Source organism: Cryptosporidium muris, genomic scaffold, assembly GCF_000006515.1.
Source record: "Cryptosporidium muris RN66 scf_1106632353999 genomic scaffold, whole genome shotgun sequence".
Lineage (NCBI taxonomy): Eukaryota > Apicomplexa > Conoidasida > Eucoccidiorida > Cryptosporidiidae > Cryptosporidium > Cryptosporidium muris.
Genome location: NW_002196571.1, coordinates 126,985 through 148,774, shown reverse-complemented (window position 1 = coordinate 148,774; position 21,790 = coordinate 126,985). Strand labels below are relative to the sequence as shown.

The 21,790-nt window shown below is 30.3% G+C and overlaps 12 protein-coding genes across 12 annotated transcripts, besides 5 other annotated features; 4 read left to right on the top strand and 8 right to left on the bottom strand.

Moving 5' to 3' along the window:
- Positions 1–289: 289 nt before the first annotated feature.
- Positions 290–322: a sequence feature (AT_rich).
- Positions 323–397: 75 nt separating this feature from the next.
- Positions 398–468: a sequence feature (AT_rich).
- A 644-nt stretch (positions 469–1,112) lies between these two features.
- Positions 1,113–2,069, bottom strand: CMU_023200 (uncharacterized protein; the record flags this gene model as incomplete). The annotated part of the gene is made up of 1 exon (XM_002139628.1): positions 1,113–2,069. One exon carries the CDS (start codon positions 2,067–2,069, stop codon positions 1,113–1,115), a length of 957 nt encoding a protein of 318 aa, XP_002139664.1.
- A 612-nt stretch (positions 2,070–2,681) lies between these two features.
- CMU_023190 (DHHC zinc finger domain-containing protein) lies at positions 2,682–3,659 on the top strand (the record flags this gene model as incomplete). Its single annotated transcript, XM_002139627.1, has 1 exon — positions 2,682–3,659. One exon carries the CDS (start codon positions 2,682–2,684, stop codon positions 3,657–3,659), a length of 978 nt encoding a protein of 325 aa, XP_002139663.1.
- A 118-nt stretch (positions 3,660–3,777) lies between these two features.
- Positions 3,778–4,734, bottom strand: CMU_023180 (zinc finger, CCCH type domain-containing protein; the record flags this gene model as incomplete). The annotated part of the gene is made up of 1 exon (XM_002139626.1): positions 3,778–4,734. The coding sequence occupies one exon, from the start codon at positions 4,732–4,734 to the stop codon at positions 3,778–3,780; it is 957 nt and encodes a 318-aa protein (XP_002139662.1).
- A 521-nt stretch (positions 4,735–5,255) lies between these two features.
- CMU_023170 (zinc finger, CCCH type domain-containing protein) lies at positions 5,256–6,182 on the bottom strand (the record flags this gene model as incomplete). Its single annotated transcript, XM_002139625.1, has 1 exon — positions 5,256–6,182. The coding sequence occupies one exon, from the start codon at positions 6,180–6,182 to the stop codon at positions 5,256–5,258; it is 927 nt and encodes a 308-aa protein (XP_002139661.1).
- A 508-nt stretch (positions 6,183–6,690) lies between these two features.
- On the bottom strand, positions 6,691–8,304 carry CMU_023160 (TCP-1/cpn60 chaperonin family protein; the record flags this gene model as incomplete). Its single annotated transcript, XM_002139624.1, has 1 exon — positions 6,691–8,304. The coding sequence occupies one exon, from the start codon at positions 8,302–8,304 to the stop codon at positions 6,691–6,693; it is 1,614 nt and encodes a 537-aa protein (XP_002139660.1).
- A 1,099-nt stretch (positions 8,305–9,403) lies between these two features.
- Positions 9,404–9,964, bottom strand: CMU_023150 (uncharacterized protein; the record flags this gene model as incomplete). Its single annotated transcript, XM_002139623.1, has 1 exon — positions 9,404–9,964. One exon carries the CDS (start codon positions 9,962–9,964, stop codon positions 9,404–9,406), a length of 561 nt encoding a protein of 186 aa, XP_002139659.1.
- Positions 9,965–10,501: 537 nt separating this feature from the next.
- On the bottom strand, positions 10,502–11,737 carry CMU_023140 (uncharacterized protein; the record flags this gene model as incomplete). The annotated part of the gene is made up of 1 exon (XM_002139622.1): positions 10,502–11,737. One exon carries the CDS (start codon positions 11,735–11,737, stop codon positions 10,502–10,504), a length of 1,236 nt encoding a protein of 411 aa, XP_002139658.1.
- A 580-nt stretch (positions 11,738–12,317) lies between these two features.
- Positions 12,318–14,138, top strand: CMU_023130 (LMBR1-like conserved region family protein; the record flags this gene model as incomplete). The annotated part of the gene is made up of 1 exon (XM_002139621.1): positions 12,318–14,138. The coding sequence occupies one exon, from the start codon at positions 12,318–12,320 to the stop codon at positions 14,136–14,138; it is 1,821 nt and encodes a 606-aa protein (XP_002139657.1).
- Positions 13,034–13,091: a sequence feature (AT_rich).
- A 1,112-nt stretch (positions 14,139–15,250) lies between the features above and the next one.
- Positions 15,251–15,871, bottom strand: CMU_023120 (uncharacterized protein; the record flags this gene model as incomplete). Its single annotated transcript, XM_002139620.1, has 1 exon — positions 15,251–15,871. The coding sequence occupies one exon, from the start codon at positions 15,869–15,871 to the stop codon at positions 15,251–15,253; it is 621 nt and encodes a 206-aa protein (XP_002139656.1).
- A 540-nt stretch (positions 15,872–16,411) lies between these two features.
- Positions 16,412–17,599, top strand: CMU_023110 (uncharacterized protein; the record flags this gene model as incomplete). Its single annotated transcript, XM_002139619.1, has 1 exon — positions 16,412–17,599. The coding sequence occupies one exon, from the start codon at positions 16,412–16,414 to the stop codon at positions 17,597–17,599; it is 1,188 nt and encodes a 395-aa protein (XP_002139655.1).
- Positions 17,600–17,924: 325 nt separating this feature from the next.
- Positions 17,925–17,954: a sequence feature (AT_rich).
- A 48-nt stretch (positions 17,955–18,002) lies between these two features.
- CMU_023100 (pyruvate decarboxylase isozyme 1, putative) lies at positions 18,003–19,772 on the top strand (the record flags this gene model as incomplete). The annotated part of the gene is made up of 1 exon (XM_002139618.1): positions 18,003–19,772. One exon carries the CDS (start codon positions 18,003–18,005, stop codon positions 19,770–19,772), a length of 1,770 nt encoding a protein of 589 aa, XP_002139654.1.
- Positions 19,773–20,173: 401 nt separating this feature from the next.
- Positions 20,174–20,204: a sequence feature (AT_rich).
- A 189-nt stretch (positions 20,205–20,393) lies between these two features.
- Positions 20,394–21,695, bottom strand: CMU_023090 (uncharacterized protein; the record flags this gene model as incomplete). The annotated part of the gene is made up of 1 exon (XM_002139617.1): positions 20,394–21,695. One exon carries the CDS (start codon positions 21,693–21,695, stop codon positions 20,394–20,396), a length of 1,302 nt encoding a protein of 433 aa, XP_002139653.1.
- Between the last annotated feature and the right edge of the window lie 95 nt (positions 21,696–21,790).

Below are 21,790 nucleotides of genomic sequence, written 5' to 3'. Positions count from 1 at the left end.
AAAATGAATTATTCAAGCTATAGTAATATATTGTTGACTAGGTTATCGAAATATATTACATTCTACCTATCTTAGGATAGCTCCATAAAGTTTTTTAAATACATAATACTCATAATGTAAAAGTTTTAAATAAATTTTTTTTCAGTAATTTCAAGAAATTCATCTGCTAAGAGTAGAAGATGACCTTTCTTCTTCAGATATTATTTGTAAAAGCAATATATTATGTATCAGGATAGCTAAATTAATGTATAATATGATATTGACAATATTCAATAAACCTAAAGTGATGTAAATATATTACAATTTAATATATAATTTAATACATTTGATCAACAGATTTATTTGGTCTTCTTTTTTAATTTACTCCAATGGAAGAATTTCATAATTTCTCAGTTGCAAAAATTTATACTAATTTTCTATTAGTATAAATTTTTATATTAATTAAATTTAAATATTTATAGTAAAATTCATTTGTTTTTGGTTAGAGTATATATATAAATATGAGAATATTAAATGATTAAAAGTTTATTTGTTATTACTTAAAGAAATCAATCTTCTAGTTTATCAAAAAGTCTAAATATTGCAATTTCAGAAATTTGCATTTACTACAATAAAAATTACTAATCAAAAAGTTCAATTTGTTTAGAAATTCATATTAAAAGTTAAAAGCCTGAATTTGATAGGTACCTGAGACTACAATTATGAACATATCAAGAAGGTAAAATTTCGATTCTAATTTTCATTAAATGTGTAAACAGTCCTGCTATCTTTATTTCTTAAATGAGTTATCTTTATCTAAATATCTTAAATAGTTATTCTATCATAAACATTTACTGTTTGCCAGAAATTAATTGCTGCAATATCACAACTATTATAATAATGTACACAAGTATATAATATAGAAGTGGTAGTGATATTAATATATTACAAAATTTTATACAGTAGTAATTAAAGGTTTGAAGTAGAAATCTAAGCTTTTTTCTCTAAGTACATGGCAAGATGCATAACAAATTTGACGTAATAACTGAGAACTACTAAAATTCAGAACTCCCATCGAGCTCACTTCTTAGTATTCAATAAGTCGTTAAATGACTCTTAAGTTAAAAGAACTATTAGTCCAGTGGTAATGCCTCCTCAATTCGAATATTACCATCTCCAACTTCCTGTTTATTTATTTCTTTTGTTGCACCATCCACGTAATCTTCCTTTCTTTCTTCACTATCATCATTGTTAGTTACTTCCTCTTCTTCAGGTATAGGAATTGGAGTTGTATGAGTTCTAAATTTATCAAAAATAGATGAGATAAAGTTAGTAGCAGAAAATCCATTATTTGGAGAAGATTCCTCGAGTTCTTCCACTACATCGGGTTCTTCAGAGAGAGATGGTTCCGACTGTTGAATATCTTTAATTCTCTCAATATTATACTGTATTGGTTGTATATATGGATTAGAAGTTCCAACTTGTGAGTTCTCTGATGTGAGTCTAAGAGGATAATTAACACTCGGGGGATTTGTATTTAAATTCTCAAAAGTTAGAGCAGCTACCCCTGTTATGCTTTCTGGTGCCCAGTTTTCTGGAACTTCAACACATTCCTTTAAATGGTCTATATTGTAAATAAAGGGAGGAGTTACTTCTGGTTTTCCTGGATCAATGTATTGTTGTACTTCCATAGCATGTACTTTTAAACGTATCGGTTCCAACCAACCACAGTCTTCAGGTTCCATTGTTTCAGCTCCACCATAGACAAAAGTTTGTCTGTGTTGAAGTGGCTCTGTTACTTGCCTTTCAGGGGTTGACATTATTGCTGCTGGTGAAATACTAGAGCCTGTTGCAAAACGTGAAGGTGGGTTTACTGGAGATACATTCAAAGCTGCTGCACTGATCATTCTACTCGGAGGTTTTTGAGGTATCATATTTGTTGATTGTGGAGCACAACACATTAGTGGGTTTGCTCTCTGAACAAACTGTTGAGGGGTTGAAATCATTGGATTTCCATGGGACATTACTGTTGGAGTACTATATTCTGAAACTCCACGACTAGACACAGGACCAGAATGAACTGAATACATCTATATACAATTTTTAGTTGATCCCTGCGTAGATCTTTTATTTCTTTTGTTTTCTTTTGTTTATCCTTACATTAATCTTTGCTGAGATTTAATCTTGTTTCCACTGCATGTAATAGACGTAACATTGTGTCTTTTGCCGTACACAAGTACACACGTATAGATCTGAGGGTTAACTTCACTTATCACTCTATATGTTAGGAACATAAATAATATTTTGTAATATTATTACATAGTAGAGAGATATTTGTCTTCAGCTAGGTATTTGTTGTATCTTCTTTTTACTTTTTTCCCTAAAAAACGAAAGAAGCTACTATCAAATATACTCTTGATTTAGTATCTTTGCAGGCGTAATAGAAACTGAAGGATTATTGTTGCAATAACTATTATTTTAGTGCAAATTTAATTTCAATACGGACAATTTGTGACTCAAAGAATTGAATAGAGGATTGTTACTTCTATTATGGATTTTTGGCGCTCTATATAGTTAAAAAATGGAAAGTAGAGAACCTGTGATATGGCTGCAAGACAATTAGAAATAATAGGGAAATTCTTATTATATGACGTGATATATGCACATAGTAGTATAGAGAAAATTGAAACTAGTTTATATAGATGAGCTGTTGTGAAGGATGCATCACTACTTCAATTAAAAGCTTTGAACTCTTTGCAAGATGTTTGGGGATATTCCTAATAGCTTTTGTATGGTTTATGATAATATTTCTATCTCTTAGTGGGGTGTTCCTAATATTCCCATTATCTATTACTGATTCTTCTCAATGGTTATTCATGTGTCGTACTATATTTCTTTTTAGCACAGTAAATGTTGTCTACAATTACTACTTTTGCATTTCAACAGATCCAGGATCTCCATCATCAATAGATGGAGATTTTAGGGAAGGTATAGATAATGTAATTGAAAACGAACTAGGAGATGAAAATAGGTGTATAATGCTAATGGAGGAATCAAACAATTGTAGAGACAATATTGGAATATCTCATGGGATATATAGGAAATGTAAGAAGTGCGGAAGTATCAAACTACCTAGGACACACCATTGTTCAGTATGTCGACGCTGCATATTAAAGATGGATCACCATTGCCCATGGATAGGTCAGTGTGTTGGACTACAAAATCAACGTTATTTCATTTTATTCATTTCATGGTCCTTCATTAGTTGTTTATTAATATCGCTATTTGCAATGTCTATCTTATTTGAGATTTTTGGAGTGATGATAAGTGGTAACATGTCGTCTAATTCAATTACCTTGAATGATCCTATCCTAATACAATGCATATTTTTCAGTTCTGTTGTATCACTATCATTTACACTGGGTACTGGTTTATTATCTTGTTTCCATATTTACTTATTGCTAACTAATCAATCAACAATAGAATATAGGCAAAATTCCTTTCTAAGAAACTACCTTGAAAAGAGAGGTAAAACATGGGAAAATCCGTATGATTTAGGTATTAAAGAGAATATAAGACAAGTAATGGGAACAAATAACTTTCCTTTATTATTATTTTCATGTTTCCCAACACAAAGCAAATCAGTAGATATATCTACACCACTTGATATAATTGTTTAAATCAACTAAAAAGAAATACTTGCTATAGTTAATATTTAGTATTGACTTCATAGCATATTGTAGATTAATGAAAATTCAGAACTTGAAAATATGAAATTAAGATATTTTGTATATCATATTATTGTGGATATATCTCAAAGGAATATGAGAATGCCTGGGATATTGGTAGTTGTGTAGTACCCTTTTCCTCCATATTATCTAGTCTATTATTTATAAAATAAGCCCCTCCAGCCTGATAAATTATATTCGATAGATCTGGTGGTAACTGGTTTGCATAAGTGAAGTCATTTTTATTTGAATGAAATGCGTCGATTTGCACACTGCAATTAGAAAGGGATTGTTGAACACTACTTGCATCTTCTAATTTATTATTAAAGGTTAGATTTGAAGGTTTTTTATTGTCTTTAGGTGAGAACCTTGGACTTAATCCAAACTCGGATTTAATATTTTGGAATAGTGAAGTATCATTGTTATCCTTATCTAGACCATCTCTATTATTATTACTTAGAAATGTTTGATTCTGAGGTTGTATATTGCCAAATTTCCCTTCTATAGACAATGAAGTTGCATCTTTTCTATTTGTAATGCTACTTTGGGTACTTTTCTTAGGATTAATTCTAGAAGTTGTATAAAGTTTTTGTTTTGTATAACTTGGAATACTCTCTTTCAAGCTGCAGATATCTTGAATACTTTGTTGGTTTCGTAATTCTGAGCTTCCATGGGCAAACCGACAATATATCCCATTTAAGCACTTATTTTTCTTATTAAAATTACAAAGTCTAACTTTATATAATTGTTCATTAGTTATTCTTAAATCTTCCCTATTATGGGCATACGCACAATTAATATCAGTACATTTTTGCCCCAAAGATATTAGTTCACAAAGTTTGGTGAACTTTAAATTAGGAAGAGGTCTTAGCTGTTCTTGTGAATGAGCAAAACTGCAAAAATTTCCTTTACTGCACTTCCCTTCTAGTAAAAAGAGGCACATTTTTGTTTTGTATAGCTGACGCTTAACCACCTCACAACAGCCACTTGAGTTATTTAAAATAATAGCTCTAAATTCCTGTCCCATATCTAAGCTTTGAAAATATTACTAATATATTCGTAGATTTTAAGTGAGGACTGTCATCACTGACAAGTGCATATCCAGGATGTAGGCGCGGAATATATCTATTGCTAGTCTGAACAATTGAAACTTTGGTGGGGCCTGAGTCATGACTCCGTCTATTCTTAATTTTCTTACTAATTAAATGCCATAACCTATGCGACAGATTCTTTAGTTGATATTACAATAGTAGCCTATTGGGTCTTGTAAGGTGCAATAATTGCTATATTTAGATGTAACTTTGGTTGTTAGGACATATAAAGAAACTTTTTTATTCAGGAATTATTGTGACGAGTTATTTATCTAATTTAACTTAGTTAACATATGTAGATTAATGTTTTAATTATAGTGGAGTATTTTGAACTAAGAATCTAATTAATTTCTTTGGCACTATAAAATGAATGGTTAGTGCACTTTTGTAAATTTTACACATCAAATCAAACATTGCATATACTTAACAGAATTTCAGACTGTAGTTGAGCATACTGCTAATTCAATAAAGCCTTGTGGTTTAAGTCCTCAGTAAACTGGTTATCAGTACCAATAATGTTCAGTATTTCGCATTTAAGAGCTGAAAACGTCTCATCGTTAGGACCAAATGTCCATTCTGGAAGTTTATTAAATTGAGTATTTTTAGCAAAGTAGCTGAGAGAATCCTGGAAAGTATCTTGATTATGTTTAAGGTTACAGTTTGTTTGTGAAACTACTGCAGAAATATTAGGTGTTAAGGGGCAACCGAAGTCACCGTTGATCCAATTAGCATTAATTGAAGAAGCTTGAGGAGTCTCTGAACCGGAAAAGATACAAGTTGAGAGGCTACTAACTCCTTGATATTTTAAAGAAGGATATAATTGAGGAGTAAACTGATTCAAATATGGTGTATCAGTGACAATTGAACCTTTCATCGAAAAATTTTTGGGTGTTACATCACAGCTAGACACGAAAACTTCTTCACCATCACTTTTATTCTGAAAAATATCCTTAAAAGAATTGTTCTTTGATTTAAAAATGTTGTTAGGAGTATCATATCTTTTAATTGAAATATTACCTTCCATGGGTTTAGAATTAGGACTTAATTCATAAAATGGACTTGGAGGGATTTCTGTAGTTCTTAAATCATTCAAACTATGAGCAAATGTACAGTTCATATCTCTACACACATCCCCTTTCTTTGTCATTTCGCAAAGTCTTGTGAATCTTAAATCTGGAAGAGGTCGAAGTTCTTGAACTGAATGCGCGAAGGCACAGAGATTTCCCCTTGTACATTTCCCTACATTGTAAAATGCACACATCTTAGTCTTGTACAATTGTCTCCTAACTAGCTCAGATGAGCTCTTTCTTTGAAGTAATGGCATATCGATTCGTATGTTATTATTATTTGATAAGGAATAGCAACTTTCAGTTAAATTTTCCATTCTTAAAACCAAAGTCTTATTTTTACTAAGTAATCAATTAAAGTAAATTTTTACTTATATACATCATCAACCTTGCGGCGACTTGTTAAAGCATAATACTTCCAAATTTCTTGAAGCACTAAATATAATGGATCTTGTAATACACTAAAGAGTAATATTAAATAATAGTGTAATTGGCTAGAACTCGGTATCTGATTTTTACAATGACATGTCACAAATATTAAGGCGGGAAGTGTGCAACAGGCGCCACAACTCCGTACTTGTAACTAAGTATATCTAGACAGGTGCATTAGAAACGCTAAAATAACATGATTAATTTGCTTTTAGTACGAAATAATTGCAAATATTTATTCAGATATTCAGTGTATCTATAAAATGTCAGTTTTTCATTAAATTCTCATCGATTGAAATATACAGTAGATTTTAAGAAGGTATTCTTAGATTTTGTCTAATGGTTAAATACATATTAATAAATTCATTATCTATGTAGGATAGTTAAATATTTATATTAAAGTAACTCTGATGGTGTTATAACATCATCTATTTTAAGTATCATCTTTACTGCTTGTGTAGCAAGAGCTAACTGGTGCTGTTTTGAAGCTAGTGATTCAATAATATTCCTATTCATCATATTTGCAACAGTAAAATCATTGCAATCAATACCTAAGAAGTTATTTTTCTCAGTAATTTGTCTCCTTTGAGCTTCACCAACGACTGAAATAGCATCTAATCCACAATTATCAGCTAAGGCTTGAGGAAGAGATAACAGTGCATCAGCAAAAGCTCTTACAGCAAACTGCTCTATTGATGAGATTGAATCAACAGCTTCCTGTATAGCTATAAAAGAAGCAATTTCAGAAGCTCCTCCACCAGGGACAACCTTAGGATCTCTAATTAAGTTTCTTACAGCACAAAGTGCATCGTATATACATCGTTTAGCCTCATCTACAACCATCTGGTTACCTCCTCTAATTAGCACTGTCACAGCTTTTGACTTACCACAACCTTCAATAAGAATCATTTTATCCTTATCAGTACCAGAGGATACTTCTGTTACACTACTCGCTATACCCAACTTACAGCTTTCTAAGTCTTCAAATCTGGGTACAATTTGAGCTCCAGTTGCAATAGCTAACAATTCCAACTCAACTCCGCCAACCCATCGTATAGCTGGTAGCTTATGCTGAGCTAATAAATGATTAGCTTCATCATCAAATCCCCATTGACAAATAACAACATTGGCTCCTGAAGATTCAACTGCAGCAATCATCTTCTTAAAGTACTGTTGTTCAGCATTGTATAACTTCTCAAAGTCTTCTGCTATTTTAATATCAACCTTATGCTTCGTTTTAGGTTTTGGAGGTTCAAAAGGGCATGTAAGTAGAGCCAGTTTTGCATTTATAATATTCTTCTGCATCTGAGGATGGCTCATCTCTTTATCTAGAACTATACCATTAACAACTCTACTTTCTTCCAATCTACCCCCTGCCTTTCCTTGTATACTTATTAAGTCAAAATTTATGTCCTTCCTCTCTATATCTGCTACTGCTAAGATAGTTTCAACTGCCATCTCAGCAAACTGCTCCTTTCTACTACTTACAACTTTTGATCCCAAAGATGTCATTGCAGAGCTCAATAATAGCTCATTTTCTTTATCAAATATATTCTTGTGTTCTACAGCTATTTCTTCCAGTCTTTTCAAGGCAAGTGAACATGCATATTCATAGCCACTAGCAATACGTAACGGGTGTATACCTTTTTCTAGAAGTTCAATAGATCGCTCTAAAAGTGCACCTGCTAATATTACAACACCAGTGGTACCATCACCAATTTCAGCATCTTGAGATTTTGATAGTTCTACTAATAATTTGCCACATTCATTGTTTATCTGCATCTTATCTAAAATAGTAGCTCCATCGTTAGTTACAACAACTTCTCCATCAGGACTTACTATGATCTTATCCATACCTTTGGGTCCTAGGCTAGTTTTTAATATATCTGCTACTGACTTTGCTGCCAGTATATTTGCTTTGTGGGCATCTATACCCTTTAGACGTTGTTTTTGATCTTGTTCACGAATAATAATAAATGGATTTCCATATTCATCAACAGCTACACTCATCCGCAAAAACTCCTATTATATTACTATTAATTAAGTTTAGTAGTTATTTAATATATTTCTTTCTATTCTGATGTTTAAATTGGAGGTAACTACCACAATATTTTTAAGGTTAGCCGTACCCCTTTTTGTACCTGTAATACTAGTAGCTCTGTCTCCGTATATACCGCCTTTCTAGTTTGTGTGAATATTCTGATGAAGAGACCCAATACATGTATAGGCAGAAAAGTATAGATGGGTATTTTAGTTATCTAATTATTCACTAAATAAATACATTCATAATTAAATACAAATAGCTATTTGTAAATATATTATTAATTTCTTTGTGTTTCATAAAAAAGTATTGAACTATATGTACGTTAAAAGAAAGTGTTCCTAATAATAATGAAGAAGTTAAACATTTGTTTATATAAGTTCTAGTAGTTTAATAAAATATGTCCTAATTTCTCTATTTAATATCTATAATGTATTAGAGGATGACCTTATAGAAATTTAATCTTTAATAATCAAGAGGTGAATAAGATCATAACAAGATAAGTCTCAACAATAATTTTTTATACTAGTATTCTTATTTTAGAAATAAATAAGGGATTTATATAAAATCAAAAATATGATATTGTACTTTTATATTGGAATTTTAGGAAATTACAGTTTATTAAATATTGTATATGTTTAGGTTCTATTAATTGAAGTAAATATTAGACCAAAAATTGTAAAGGAAATTATTTAAAGATAAAATGATTCTTAAATTAGTTCATATTAGCAATGTAGTTTCCATAGATAACTAGGTATTATATAGATAATTTTAAGTTTTAGTTTTAAATTTAATTCTTTGCAATTGAAACTAAAGAGTAAGATGCATCAACTACATGAAGAGATTATCTAGTTGAATAATATAGTATTAATACTAAAAAAAATTCAGATTAAACGTCAACAGTATAGATTTAAAAACTTTATCTATAATATATATCACTGGAAATTATATAATACTAAATATGATCAGAAGCTGCCATCATAGATAATAATACGAGTATATAGTACAATATGATGATAATTGAGATAGTGACCAATAGTATCTACAAGTAAGCCAAAAAATCTAATTTTAACTATTGAGTAAAAGAACATCCCATTTAATTAACAATTGTTCTAGTTCAAATGTTTTAAAGTCATCTTTACTTCCCAATTCCTCGAAACCAATAATTTTATGACGTACGTTCGTATTAATGATGCAAACAAGAGTAGGTAAAATATGTATTCCCAAATTACCGCAAAGAAACAGTGCTTTTTCAGCATTAATTTTAATAAATCTAGTTTCAATGTGCTTGGAAGAAAGAATAGCCAAGTGTTTGTCGAAAATTTGACACCTTACTGTTGTAGGTCTGAAGAAGTGACATATAACTCTATCACTTCTTTTAATTATATCGAAAAAGTCACGTTCACTTGTAATCTCACTATAATCCCCATGACCTAAACTACGATACTTATTATTTAATTCACATTTCATTTTCATTTGAGAAATCCTCTTGCTTCGTATTTGTTCCAGTTCATCATCATCTTTGCATACCTGATCTAAGCGTTTCAGTTCTTCATCTAGTACATTTTCCTGTTCCTCCAAAGTATCAATAACTATTTTTTGTACCTTACTGGCAAGACGTTCCTCCATATATTTATTAATAAATGCTATTGAAAAGTTATACTGGTAATTTATAATTGATATTAAGTTACTCTAAGCTTCATAATATACGCGCAACTTACTCAATTCTTTGACCGTTAACTAAAGCGCAATATAAGTAGCTAGGTTATAATACCTAACTTAATATTACTAAAACTCCAATTAATAAAGCAAGATCTATTGTATTTGATAAAAAAGGAGAACTCAAGTGAATCGATAATGAATGAGGAATATGACGCAATTGTGGCATTTCGTGATTTACTCTTTAACAAATATTATATGTGGCAAAGTCCCACATCACGTTACCCACTGAAAATATATTCAAATGGTGATTGTTATACATGTCGTGTTATAGGGACAATATTCTTCAGTGGTATATCACTAACAGCATACAGATTTGGCTGCAATCCAAGTATAAGTGCAGGTAACAAGTATTTTTACTACATTATCTCTAGTTCATTTGCAATTTTAAGCTTATATAGAGCTATAAAGTAATTTTTTTTTCTTTCTAAAAAAAACCAGTTACAATTAACTAGGAGTTTGATGTTTCAGCTCAGACATATATGTTAATCTAACTGAGTTATGATTTCCACATATCCCAATATTTGTTAAATTAAGGTAATTTAGGAACACAAGTATCCAAAAAGTAGCAAATAACCCAAAAAGTGCTATAATAAAGCCTGTAAATGTTTCTAATGGGAAATGGAAGTATAGAGCAGTAAAGAAGCTATTATAAACTATAATGGCAAGTATTGAAAGATAATAACCTCTTATACAAGCCACAAATAGGCGATTTTGTAAATTACAGCCTATAGCACACCATTCTATTGATATTATAAGGATATACATGCAATAAAGAACAATGTGATCTGAAAAGTCTGAATTTGACAACTTTTTTTCTATAAGATTTATACCCCAATGAAGTACTAAAAATCTATATATAGCAATACCAATATATAGTAAAAGGCGTGGAATATGTACCAACATAAATGGATGAGGAGATAATAATGAAAATATCCATGGGAGTATAATTATAATGTGACCTAGTATTCCAGTTCTGCGACCAAGAATATATGAATATAGTCTCTTACCAAACATGTAACAAGGAGAAACATAACCATTTGATACTAGAAACAGACTATAAAGTAATATTCCAGACTTTTCATTTTTATCCATAAGAGAGTAGATAATATTTGGATATTCAGCTACTTTTTGAACATTTTCACTATACTTTGTATTTCTAATATCATTTATAGCAAATAAAAGACCTCCCTTAAATTTTGTTAAAGTATTATTGCCAATTGACAATTCTATTAATAATTTTGCTTTTTCCATAAGATCATTAGACCATAGCTTATTTTTTTTATAGGTACCACCGCATACTACAATATTTCTTACTAGCTTGTTCTCTTGTCTCATTGGTATATCCCCATATATAATTTCTTTGAAAAAGGATATTTGGCCCATATTATCTTCAATATTTCTAAGATATGTATTGAATAACTCTTGAGAGTTTCCATCAAGATCCAGAAATTCATTGTAGTCTTCAGGTTGTATTTTCCTAAGTTTAATAGCATGAAGAATAATACCACTTAATATAAATGCACACATTATGCATAGCATAAAAATTTGTATAAAGAATAGCTTGAATTCTCTACTTTCAAATAATGATAGCCGTCTTGCTCTTAATTGTTGATTCACATTTCCTCTCCATATTGATTGTGGACCCCAGTCTAGTCCATCATTGTTCTCACTCTCATCCATAAGGAGTATAAATAGGCTATGAACTAAAAGATAGTTGCCTCCTTAATACTTTTTTTGATTCGGTCAATATAATTAATTAGAATTATTTGTACAATACTTTTACTTAAAATGAGTGAAATTTTATTTAGTCCTTCTGAGCGCCTTAAAAGAAGCTGATAGCCTCTGAAGGATGGAAAGGCAATAATATCTAAACATTATTATTGAAACAATGTAATATTGGCTCATTATTTTCTTCTTAGAAATATTGATTCTTATTCTCGATATTATTATGTTTATACATAATTATATACTTTTTTCTCTTATTCACAATATAATACCTTAAAAATAGTAAAATTGATGAGTATATATATTGGGAATATTACCAATATTAAAAGAGATACATATTAAATTGACTCCATATTGTACTTAAATGGTAGATAGTTTATAAATAAGTACACTTTAAGAGGATTCACTGTAGAAACTAGGACATTATACTAAGGCTTATTAGAGATATGCCAGCGCCATATAGTAGTAAATCCAACTGTTCTTTTCCCTAGTAATCACTGAATATTAAACTATTTTGCAAAATTATGATAGTTGAATGTTGCTTGTATTGGTCGCACTATTTGATATAGCTATTTTGGTAGCATTGGTGTGGATATTTTTACTTAATGTAACATCTAAACAAGTTCAATATACTACAATTTCATTCTGCTATATAGGAATTTTGGCAAGTTTATTACCAATAGCATTGTTACCTTTAGATATTGGAATTACAATTTTAGATGTGAACTCCAATGCAAACTTAAATAGTATTATTTTAAGGCTTTGGCGTATCTTATATATATTATTATTTGTACTGTGTTGGATAGTTTATCCAGTCCTTTTTGAATACGAGATGTGTGGTGAATTCAATTGGAAGTGTAAATTGAAAACAAGCCTAAGAAGAAACAGGAGATTTTGGCTGATTCAATTAACTTGTTTTATATTGCTTGTCCTACTTTGTGTACTCATCTTCCAAAAGTATGATTTACAAACAATTCTACCACTAATTTGTATAGCTGGTGGTCATATTTGGGGAATGATACAAATAACTCTTTTATGGGGTTTTGGTTTAATTTCCGTTCCTAAACATATTAAAAATATCATATTTTCTGATAAATTTAGTGGTAAAGATAAATTGGACAATTTATATATATCGTTATATACACTAGATGATTGCAGAGCAATAAACCAACACGAAGCAGATCAATTAAAAAACCAAATATATTATTTATATACTAATTTAACTGATAGAAAATTGAGAGATATGTTAAGTATTATAATAAAATATTTTAATTTTGATTTAAATGATTTAAACAAATCAAAATTAATTGAGAAATGGGAAATAGATAAATATAGTATTAAATTTAATACAGATAATGTTTCATTAGAAACTATTATTGAACTAAACAGATCACTTAAGATTACTCTTGCAGAAAGAAATAGAATAGAAAATCAATGGCTTCAAATATTGGATGAATGTTGGAAATTAGAAGATAAATTAATTAACTTACCTCATTCCAATACAATTCAAGAGGATGGGTTTCTCTTAGTGGGATTTAATCGACAAAGTAATAAATTTAAGCATGAATTATTAAATTCACAAAAATTTGATATTCTATCCAATAAAAGTGATATTGAATATGATTTGAATAATGATCAAACATCACTTTATATAAGGAAGTACGTAAGGCATTATATTAATTATTCTTTATTCATAATGACAGTTATTTTAAGCATTAGTATCATAATAGCAGAAGCAGGCATATATTTTCAAAGTATAAATCTTTCTCTATTTTCTTATATTTTAAATTTGATTTCAGAGTCTAATTTCATCTATTATCCTATTAAAATTTTATTGGTTGAATTGATATGTATAATTCTCCTTTTATACCTTTATTTATGTACATATTGGGTTTTATGGAGTATGAAATTACCAAAGAAGTATGGGATTTATTTTCATAATCAAACTGATGGGTCATGCCTTGTATTTCTGTCTCAATTTATGTGCAAACTTGCAACTGCACTATGCTTTCATTATTTAGCCTTAATTCGTGTTAATGGAACTACATTTGATACCTTTTATGGGAAGCCAATGCACTTTCTTCCAAGAATAGTTGGTAATGACTTCAACTCTATGTACTTCCCACTATTTGTTACTTTCTTGTCTATAATAAATGCCTTGAATTTACAGCAACGTCTTATGAAATCTACAGGTTTATATTGTTTATTTTTTGATTACTATGGTATAGAAGAATTATACAATATTAATAGAGAAACTATGTCTAGTGAATTTAACGCTATTATAGCTGATGGTAAGAGAATTGCTGATTCTCAGAGAAGAATCAGAAATAATGAACAAGATTTCCAAGATATTTAGAATGGTATTGATATTTGTGAGATATAAATTTATTTTGATTCCATTAAAAGTATTGAAATTAAGATTTCAATATTTAATGCTAACGTCTTCTTCTTTGAATGCAAATTTTGGTAATTCTAATATTCTCGTTCTTGTACGTAATAATTTTTTCTTACTGGCTCTATATACTTAATATTATTTAATGAATTTATTAAGATATTTTGATCTAGTTGCACTTAATTACAATATGTAATAGAGATCAGTCTTATATATTAGGATACAGTTTTCATGTAGTAGGGGATTTCCTTTTACTGTTAAGAACAGTTAATAGTTAATCTTGCTATAATATATGTACAAACATTCCATGTTACTCATTGATGCTAATTTAGAGGTATTTGATCTTTTGAAGTGCAACTAGCTGATACAAAGTTGGCATATACAGAACTTTTACTTGCTAATACTAACAAACTCTTTATTACTCTTAGTAACTTATTATAATATACAGCTACAAGTGTAAAGTTCATGAAATCATTGATACTCACTTATCTCAATGTTTCTATCCTCTATTTTCATCCAGGAAATAACATATTAAGTTCTCAAATATTCATTGCATTTACTATATATTTGGAAGCACTTGCATTGATTCAACAATTGAAATTAATGGGGAAACTGCCAGAAATTGAACCCTTGAGAACTTTGTAGCAATGTTAATTTAAGCAGAATAATTCGACTTTTATTCTGGTTGGAATTATTTATATTAAAACAGAATTTCTTGTTATTTATAGCTGATCTAATGCATGTAGTCCTATCAACTGATTTTCTGTTTGAATAAGTAGACTTTGGAAAGGAAGAACTAATATTTACAAAGTTTAGTACGTTAGTGATAGATGTTATTCAAGATTATTTTTTGAAGCATGTAGATAAAATTTCCCTATTGCAAACTAAGTTGAAATAATTATGTAGGATATAGAGGATACAATTACAATAGTAAATGGTAGCTAATTCAAAAATCATTTTCAATAAATTTGTTTTAATTTTGCCAATTTTAACTTGATGCTGTGTTAATTATATCTCTAGTTATCCATACAGTATAGGAGTATTTCTGATGGTTTCTATGGATTCCTTAATATTATTTATTTGACATCTGTATTCTTAATCATCCGCTCCTCCATAGTTTTTACACTGCTCCAATAGAGCTTTTCTATTTCATTAACCTTTTTCTCCATAATTAATCTAGTTTCATTTACCTGTTCAGAGTATGCTTTATGGAGCCGCTGAATTTCTTCTTCTAAGGAAGTAATACATTCACTAGCTTCTACTAAAGCAGCACTAGTAATATGATCAGTTTGGTGATCATTACGTAGCTTTATACTAGAGTTAACTAACTTCTCAATCATTGTAGGGTATAAATCCATATCATTATTTACAGAGTTATTGCTTATTTTATTTAACTTGTCAAGCATCTCATCAAAAGATTCTACCATATCATTGTCATCTATATCGCATTCATTATCTAAGCATGCTCTTGTTTCTTCCAGACCACATTTTATAAGGAATTCTCTAATCATCACTAAGATTAATCTCTTTTCTGTTCCCTTTTCAAATACTAGTGTACAAGTATCTCTTTTATTTTGTAGTTTCATTGCTAGGTGGTATCTTAATTTTTTTTTAAATTTACTCAAAGTGTCCTCACTATTGAACAAGCTACTACAAACAGCTTCCTCAACATATTTTCTATCATCACCAATAAACATCTAATTTAAAAATTAAGTACCAGATGGTATGTATATTCTAGTAATTTTATTTATCAGTAAACTTTTAGAATAGTTTAGGAGTTTGACCTCCCGCCAAAAACCTTTGGAGGGTCCAATTATTTGGTTAGAAATATAGAACTCATTTAGAAGTAGAAATAGTTGCTATAAATCGTTTATCTTCATTTAACTACCCAATTTATTAAGATTTCGTACAGTTTTATGCTCTGAGAAGTTTGTTTATTTCAAATATCAAACCATATTAGCTTTGAAATAGGGTATTAAATATATATAATACATACATTCAATCAAATATTATATCTAACATTTATTAGTATTTGTTAAATGCAGGGTATGAACTATTATATTTCTTTTTTAATCTTTTTAACCATGTAACAGAAATATTGGACTAATATACATGGATATAGGCGGGTACTTACACATAAATAGCGCCAATATTTGTGGTAGAATACAATTCTATTGTGAGGATTTTGTACTGTAATATTTCTTTAAATATTATAATTTCAACATATATAAAGAATCATGAATACTAGCACAAATATAGAAATGAGTGGTATAAGGCAAAGAAGGAGAGGTGTTTTAAGTGATAAGTCTCCAATCACCGATTCCATTTTAAAAAGTGTCAAGTATATTGACATATATGGTAAGGTACACGATGATTATTGTGCTAAGTCAACTAGTGGAAGTATAATGTCCATACTTGTCTATATACTAGTTATAATTTTAACTATAGGGGAATTTTTGAAGTATATAGGAGGAGAGACGGTAGAACATATTGGTGTAGATGATAATATGAACCAAAAATTAGATATTAGATTAGACATTTCATTTCCAAGCTTAAGATGCAGCGAAATATCTGTGGATACTGTTGATAATGTTGGTGAGAACCAGGTTAATGCTCATGGTAACCTATTAAAAATACCTATTGATATACATGGTAATGAAGTACAAGAAGAAATTATGGCTCAGTACAATGAATCTACTTCTATGAAGTGTTTGAGCTGTTTTGGGGCAGAAAGTATACATTACAAGTGTTGCAATACATGTGAATCTCTTAAAAGCGCATTTAGGTATAAAGGATGGTCCTACTTAGATATTGCTAGCAAAGCTCCTCAATGTATTAACACAGTTGGCTGTCGATTACATGGTAGTTTGCAAGTAAATAAAGTTTCAGGAAACATTCATGTAGCTTTGGGACAAGCTACAGTTAGGGATGGTAAACATGTTCATGAGTTCAATATGAATGATATTTCACGAGGTTTTAATACATCACATACTATTCATGAACTTAGATTTGGCAAAGATAATATTGAATTTATTGGATCTCCTTTAGAGAATACCAAAAAAATTGTGACTACTGGTACTTCGATGTTCCACTATTATTTAAAACTTGTACCTACTCAGTTCATTAAAAGTGGATATAGTAAAGTATTGTTTTCAAATCAGTATACTTATACTGAAAGGCAGAAAGATGTATTAGTAAAAGATGGAGAATTATCAGGCCTTCCTGGAGTATTTATTGTTTATGATTTCCAACCATTTGTAATTCGTAAGATACATAATTCAATTCCAACTACACACTTCTTAACTTCATTTTGTGCAATAATAGGTGGAATATATTCACTGATGTCATTAGTAGATTCGATCTTATTTTGGTTTATTAAAAGAACATCAGCTATATTATCAGGTAATTTTAAGAGTAACTACTAAATGCAGGTGTGTTAACTTCAAGTATATAACAATAGTCTAAAATAGTCAAGTATGATATCTCTAATTTATATATCTACTTATACTTTATTAAAATATATAGTTCGTAAATCTTTGGTATTGCCTAATCTGTAGTCTAAATAGTGATATTCAATACTTTTTTATGAATACTCCCCAATTACAATTAGATCTCACCCGCAGTACTATCTTGAGGCGCCAAATTAGTTTTTAGATTTGGATTTAAATATCCCAGTCTCCATGCATGCATTCTGGATAACAACTCGCTGTGGAGTGAAATTTTAATGGGGTTATAAGTATATTTACTGGCTTTTTATAATAAAATAATATAGATTTTTTTCTAATTCTTCTTGCAATATAATAGACGATCTGATAGACTTTTATTAAGATGACTAGAACTCACGAAGTAAAGGATTACGAAAAGGTTGAAAAGATTTCAATATCTACATATTTATGTATGAGGTTAAAAGAATTGGGATGTGACCATATATTTGGGGTCCCAGGTGACTTTTCATTATCATTCCTAAATAATATATTAAAGAGTGAAGTCAAATATATTAACACTTGCAATGAGCTCAATGCTGCCTATGCAGCTGATTCTTATGCTAGAGTTAGAGGTATTGGAGCTTTGTCAACTACCTTTGTTGTTGGGGAATTGAGTGCAATTAATGGTATAGCTGGATCTTTTTCTGAAGATGTTTCTGTTGTCCATATTGGCTCTGCTCCAGCTACAGTTCACCACAAGAAGAAGACTCTACTACATCATTCATTATATGACTATTCAATATCAAAAAGAATGTATGATATGATTACTATTGACTCGGTAAAAATTGATAATAAAGAATCTGCTGCTAGGGATATTGATAGAGTTTTGATAAACTGCATCAAGCACAGTAAACCTGTATATATACAACTATGTGCAGACTACACTAACGAATTAATAGATAAACCTACAGGTCCTCTGAAAATTGAACATAGAAAGAGTAATGAATCTAATTTAGATACTGTAATGAAGCAAATTATTACCCTTCTTAAAAAGTCGCAACAGCCCGTTTTTATACCGGGTTATGAACTACTGAGATTTAGAAAAACTGAACTAATGAAGGAATTACTTGAAGTATCAAAAATTCCTTTCGCTACTATGATCATGGGAAAAACTGTCATCAGTGAACATCACCCACTCTATATTGGTTTATATTTTGGAAAGAAAGGTGACCCTCATGTCAGTCAATATGTTGAGGAAAGTGATTGCTTAATGATTATTGGTGAGAAACTTATGGATTTTAATACAGGATTTTTCTCAGCAGCACTACCAGAGAATCATACCTTGCATTGTAATTTTGGTAAAGCTACTATAGGTGATTGTTCCTTAGATGAAGTGTTTGTCGAAGATATAATTGAAAGACTAATACAAGCTTATAAATCGGGGGAGTTAAAACCTTATAACTTTCAAAGTGCAACACCTCCTTATCCTCAGGCTATGCATCGTTTTACACATAGGCCTCAGAAGCGTTTAGCTCTAGAGCGTCATCACACTCTTTCACTAGATAGAATGTTCGATACTGTCGCTTCAATTCTACCTGAGGGAGTTAATTTATTAGCAGAAACTGGGACATCACTTTTCAGTGCATCTGAAGTCATGATCCCTAATAACTCACAATTTTTTGGTCAGTCATTTTTTGGTTCAATAGGATATTCAGTTGGTGGTCTTTTAGGATTATGTCTTGCAAGTCCAAAGAGAACATTTGCCTTTATTGGAGATGGAAGTTTACAGGTTACAGTTCAGGATATATCAACTGTCCTTAGGAATAAGCATAACCCTGTTATAGTTATTATAAATAATGATGGGTATACAATTGAGCGAGTTATTTGTGATCACCCATATAATGATATCGTAATGTGGAGATACTCAAAACTAGCAAAGTCATTTGGTTTTAAAGATATCCCATCTTTTATTGCTAGAACAGAAGGAGAATTTGAACATGCTTTTACTTATGCTTTGAAACATCCAGAAACTACCTGTATAATTGAGGTAGTTGTAGAAAAGATGGATTGTAACCATACCTTAAAGTGTCTAGGTAAGGAAATGGCTATTAACAGCAATGTTTTGGAGGAAGATCAACAGCCATCACCAAAAAGGTTAAAATCCGAATCATAATTATTTAAATAGGTTGATAATATGAGAGTGTAAATTCATGGAACAGTAAAATATTTCATATGAAATCAAGAAGAAAATATCTTCCATTTATGAAAATAGTTTGAATGTTGCATACTCATGAGATCTATTAAAATTAAAGAATATTTCTTTTGGAGTTATTTTATATTGTACTGAAGTACGTGTCTAAAATAGCATCATCTTTGTGAATCCAATTTGTCATTTTGCATAATAGAGGTAAATTGGAGAATATAATAAATTGAACATATGTCCTTGTAAAATTTATGAATATTAAGTCGCAGAAATTATCAAGATTTTGGTTTTCGATTAAGTGCAATGTCCAGTTTGAAATAAAGGTGAATATTTCTTGTTTTGCTTGTCTAGTTTCATATTAGAAGAAAATGTAATATTTAATAATAAAGTAAAAATAAATAACTGGAGGGGGAAGGAATTACTGAACTAAATTGTATTTTCTTAGTGATTTATTTACCTAGTTTATGATTGTGATATAAGTATTTATACTGCAGAATGATGAAAGGTGACGACTTATTAATGTATATACTAATATTTTAGATGTCTAATAAGCATTAGTAATCATCTTCGAACCATTCTATGACTGTTTAACTATTCCATCATAGATGTTTCCTTAAGCTGAATATTTTGAGACTTCTTGAGGTCATCGGTAGGAATAGCAATATGTTTAACTTTTGAATAGTTGTCATTTAGACAATATCTAGAGATATAGATGAAGATTAAAGTGCAAGAAAAGATGATACCCAAGTTTATTAACAAATTCCTAACCCATGTATGCAACTTGTAACTCTTGTTAAATATTTTTATAGTTGAAAATGAACTCTTTTTTGGGATTACAGAAGATACATTTTCGATGACCTTGTGACTTTCATCCTCTTCATTAACAAGTAGGGAAGATAATGGCTGTCTAAATGTCTTCTCTTTACCTTCCCTGTATTTTAAAATATCATTGAGTACAATTGATAACCTAGCCCCAGCTATTAACAATCTACTTCTAAGTATCTCAAACCATGCAAACTCAAGAAGAGGATCAATATTAAAATTATTTGTCAACTTTTCTTGATTCAGGGGATGTATAAACAGTGCAGAACACATAATTTGAATACTCTCTCTAGCCCAATCATCTATTATATCAATACCTCTTTCTTTCCAAAGTATTGTTTCCTTGTCAAATATATCCCGGATAGCAAAAACATGTGTCCAACCACCATACCAAAATTGAGGTTTCTCAATTTTTAGTTTTTGAATTAATCCCTTTTCCCATATTTCAAATAGTGAAATAGTTTCTTCAGTTCCATTTATTATTAGATGACCATGGAAATCTCTACCTGCATTGCTCTCAGTAAAACCAAAGTGTAATGGCTGATGTAAATCTCCAATAAGATTTACTAAAAATTTGACTGAATCTGAATCTGTAAGCTGAATTCCTTCAGGGTAACTAATTTTATTTCGATCTAAACCTATTAAACGACTATATAAATGTTTAATCATTGGTACCAAACAGTGCCCTGTTTCCTTGCATTCTGCACTGGCTCCTACTTCATTGCAATATTTATCTGAATAAGTATGTGAGAATGATCTTGTACCATCTCCTAGTCCAAACATTTGAGGGGCACTCTCAGGTAGAAATTTATCAAAGTGTAGTTCATTCATATCTTGATATTGAAAATGGAAAGGCATTGTTGATGGATGCTTCTGTGATACTCTTTCACCCCAAGCTGAAATATCTACGATGTCTTTTCCATTCATTAGACGTTTTAACTGATGCAAAGTATTTCCTTTAAGACCTGACATTGCAGTCATTGCAATCGCACTATGGCCATCAGCATCGAATCCTCTACAAAGTCTGTAGCAAAGGAACAACGGATAAGTAACTATATAGAGAGTTCTCATTACCTATTTAGTATAGGATTCTTATACTTTAGGACTTACTGAGATTTAATGGGCGTGGGAGACACAATAAAATAGTGCAGAATTCAGGAAGAGGG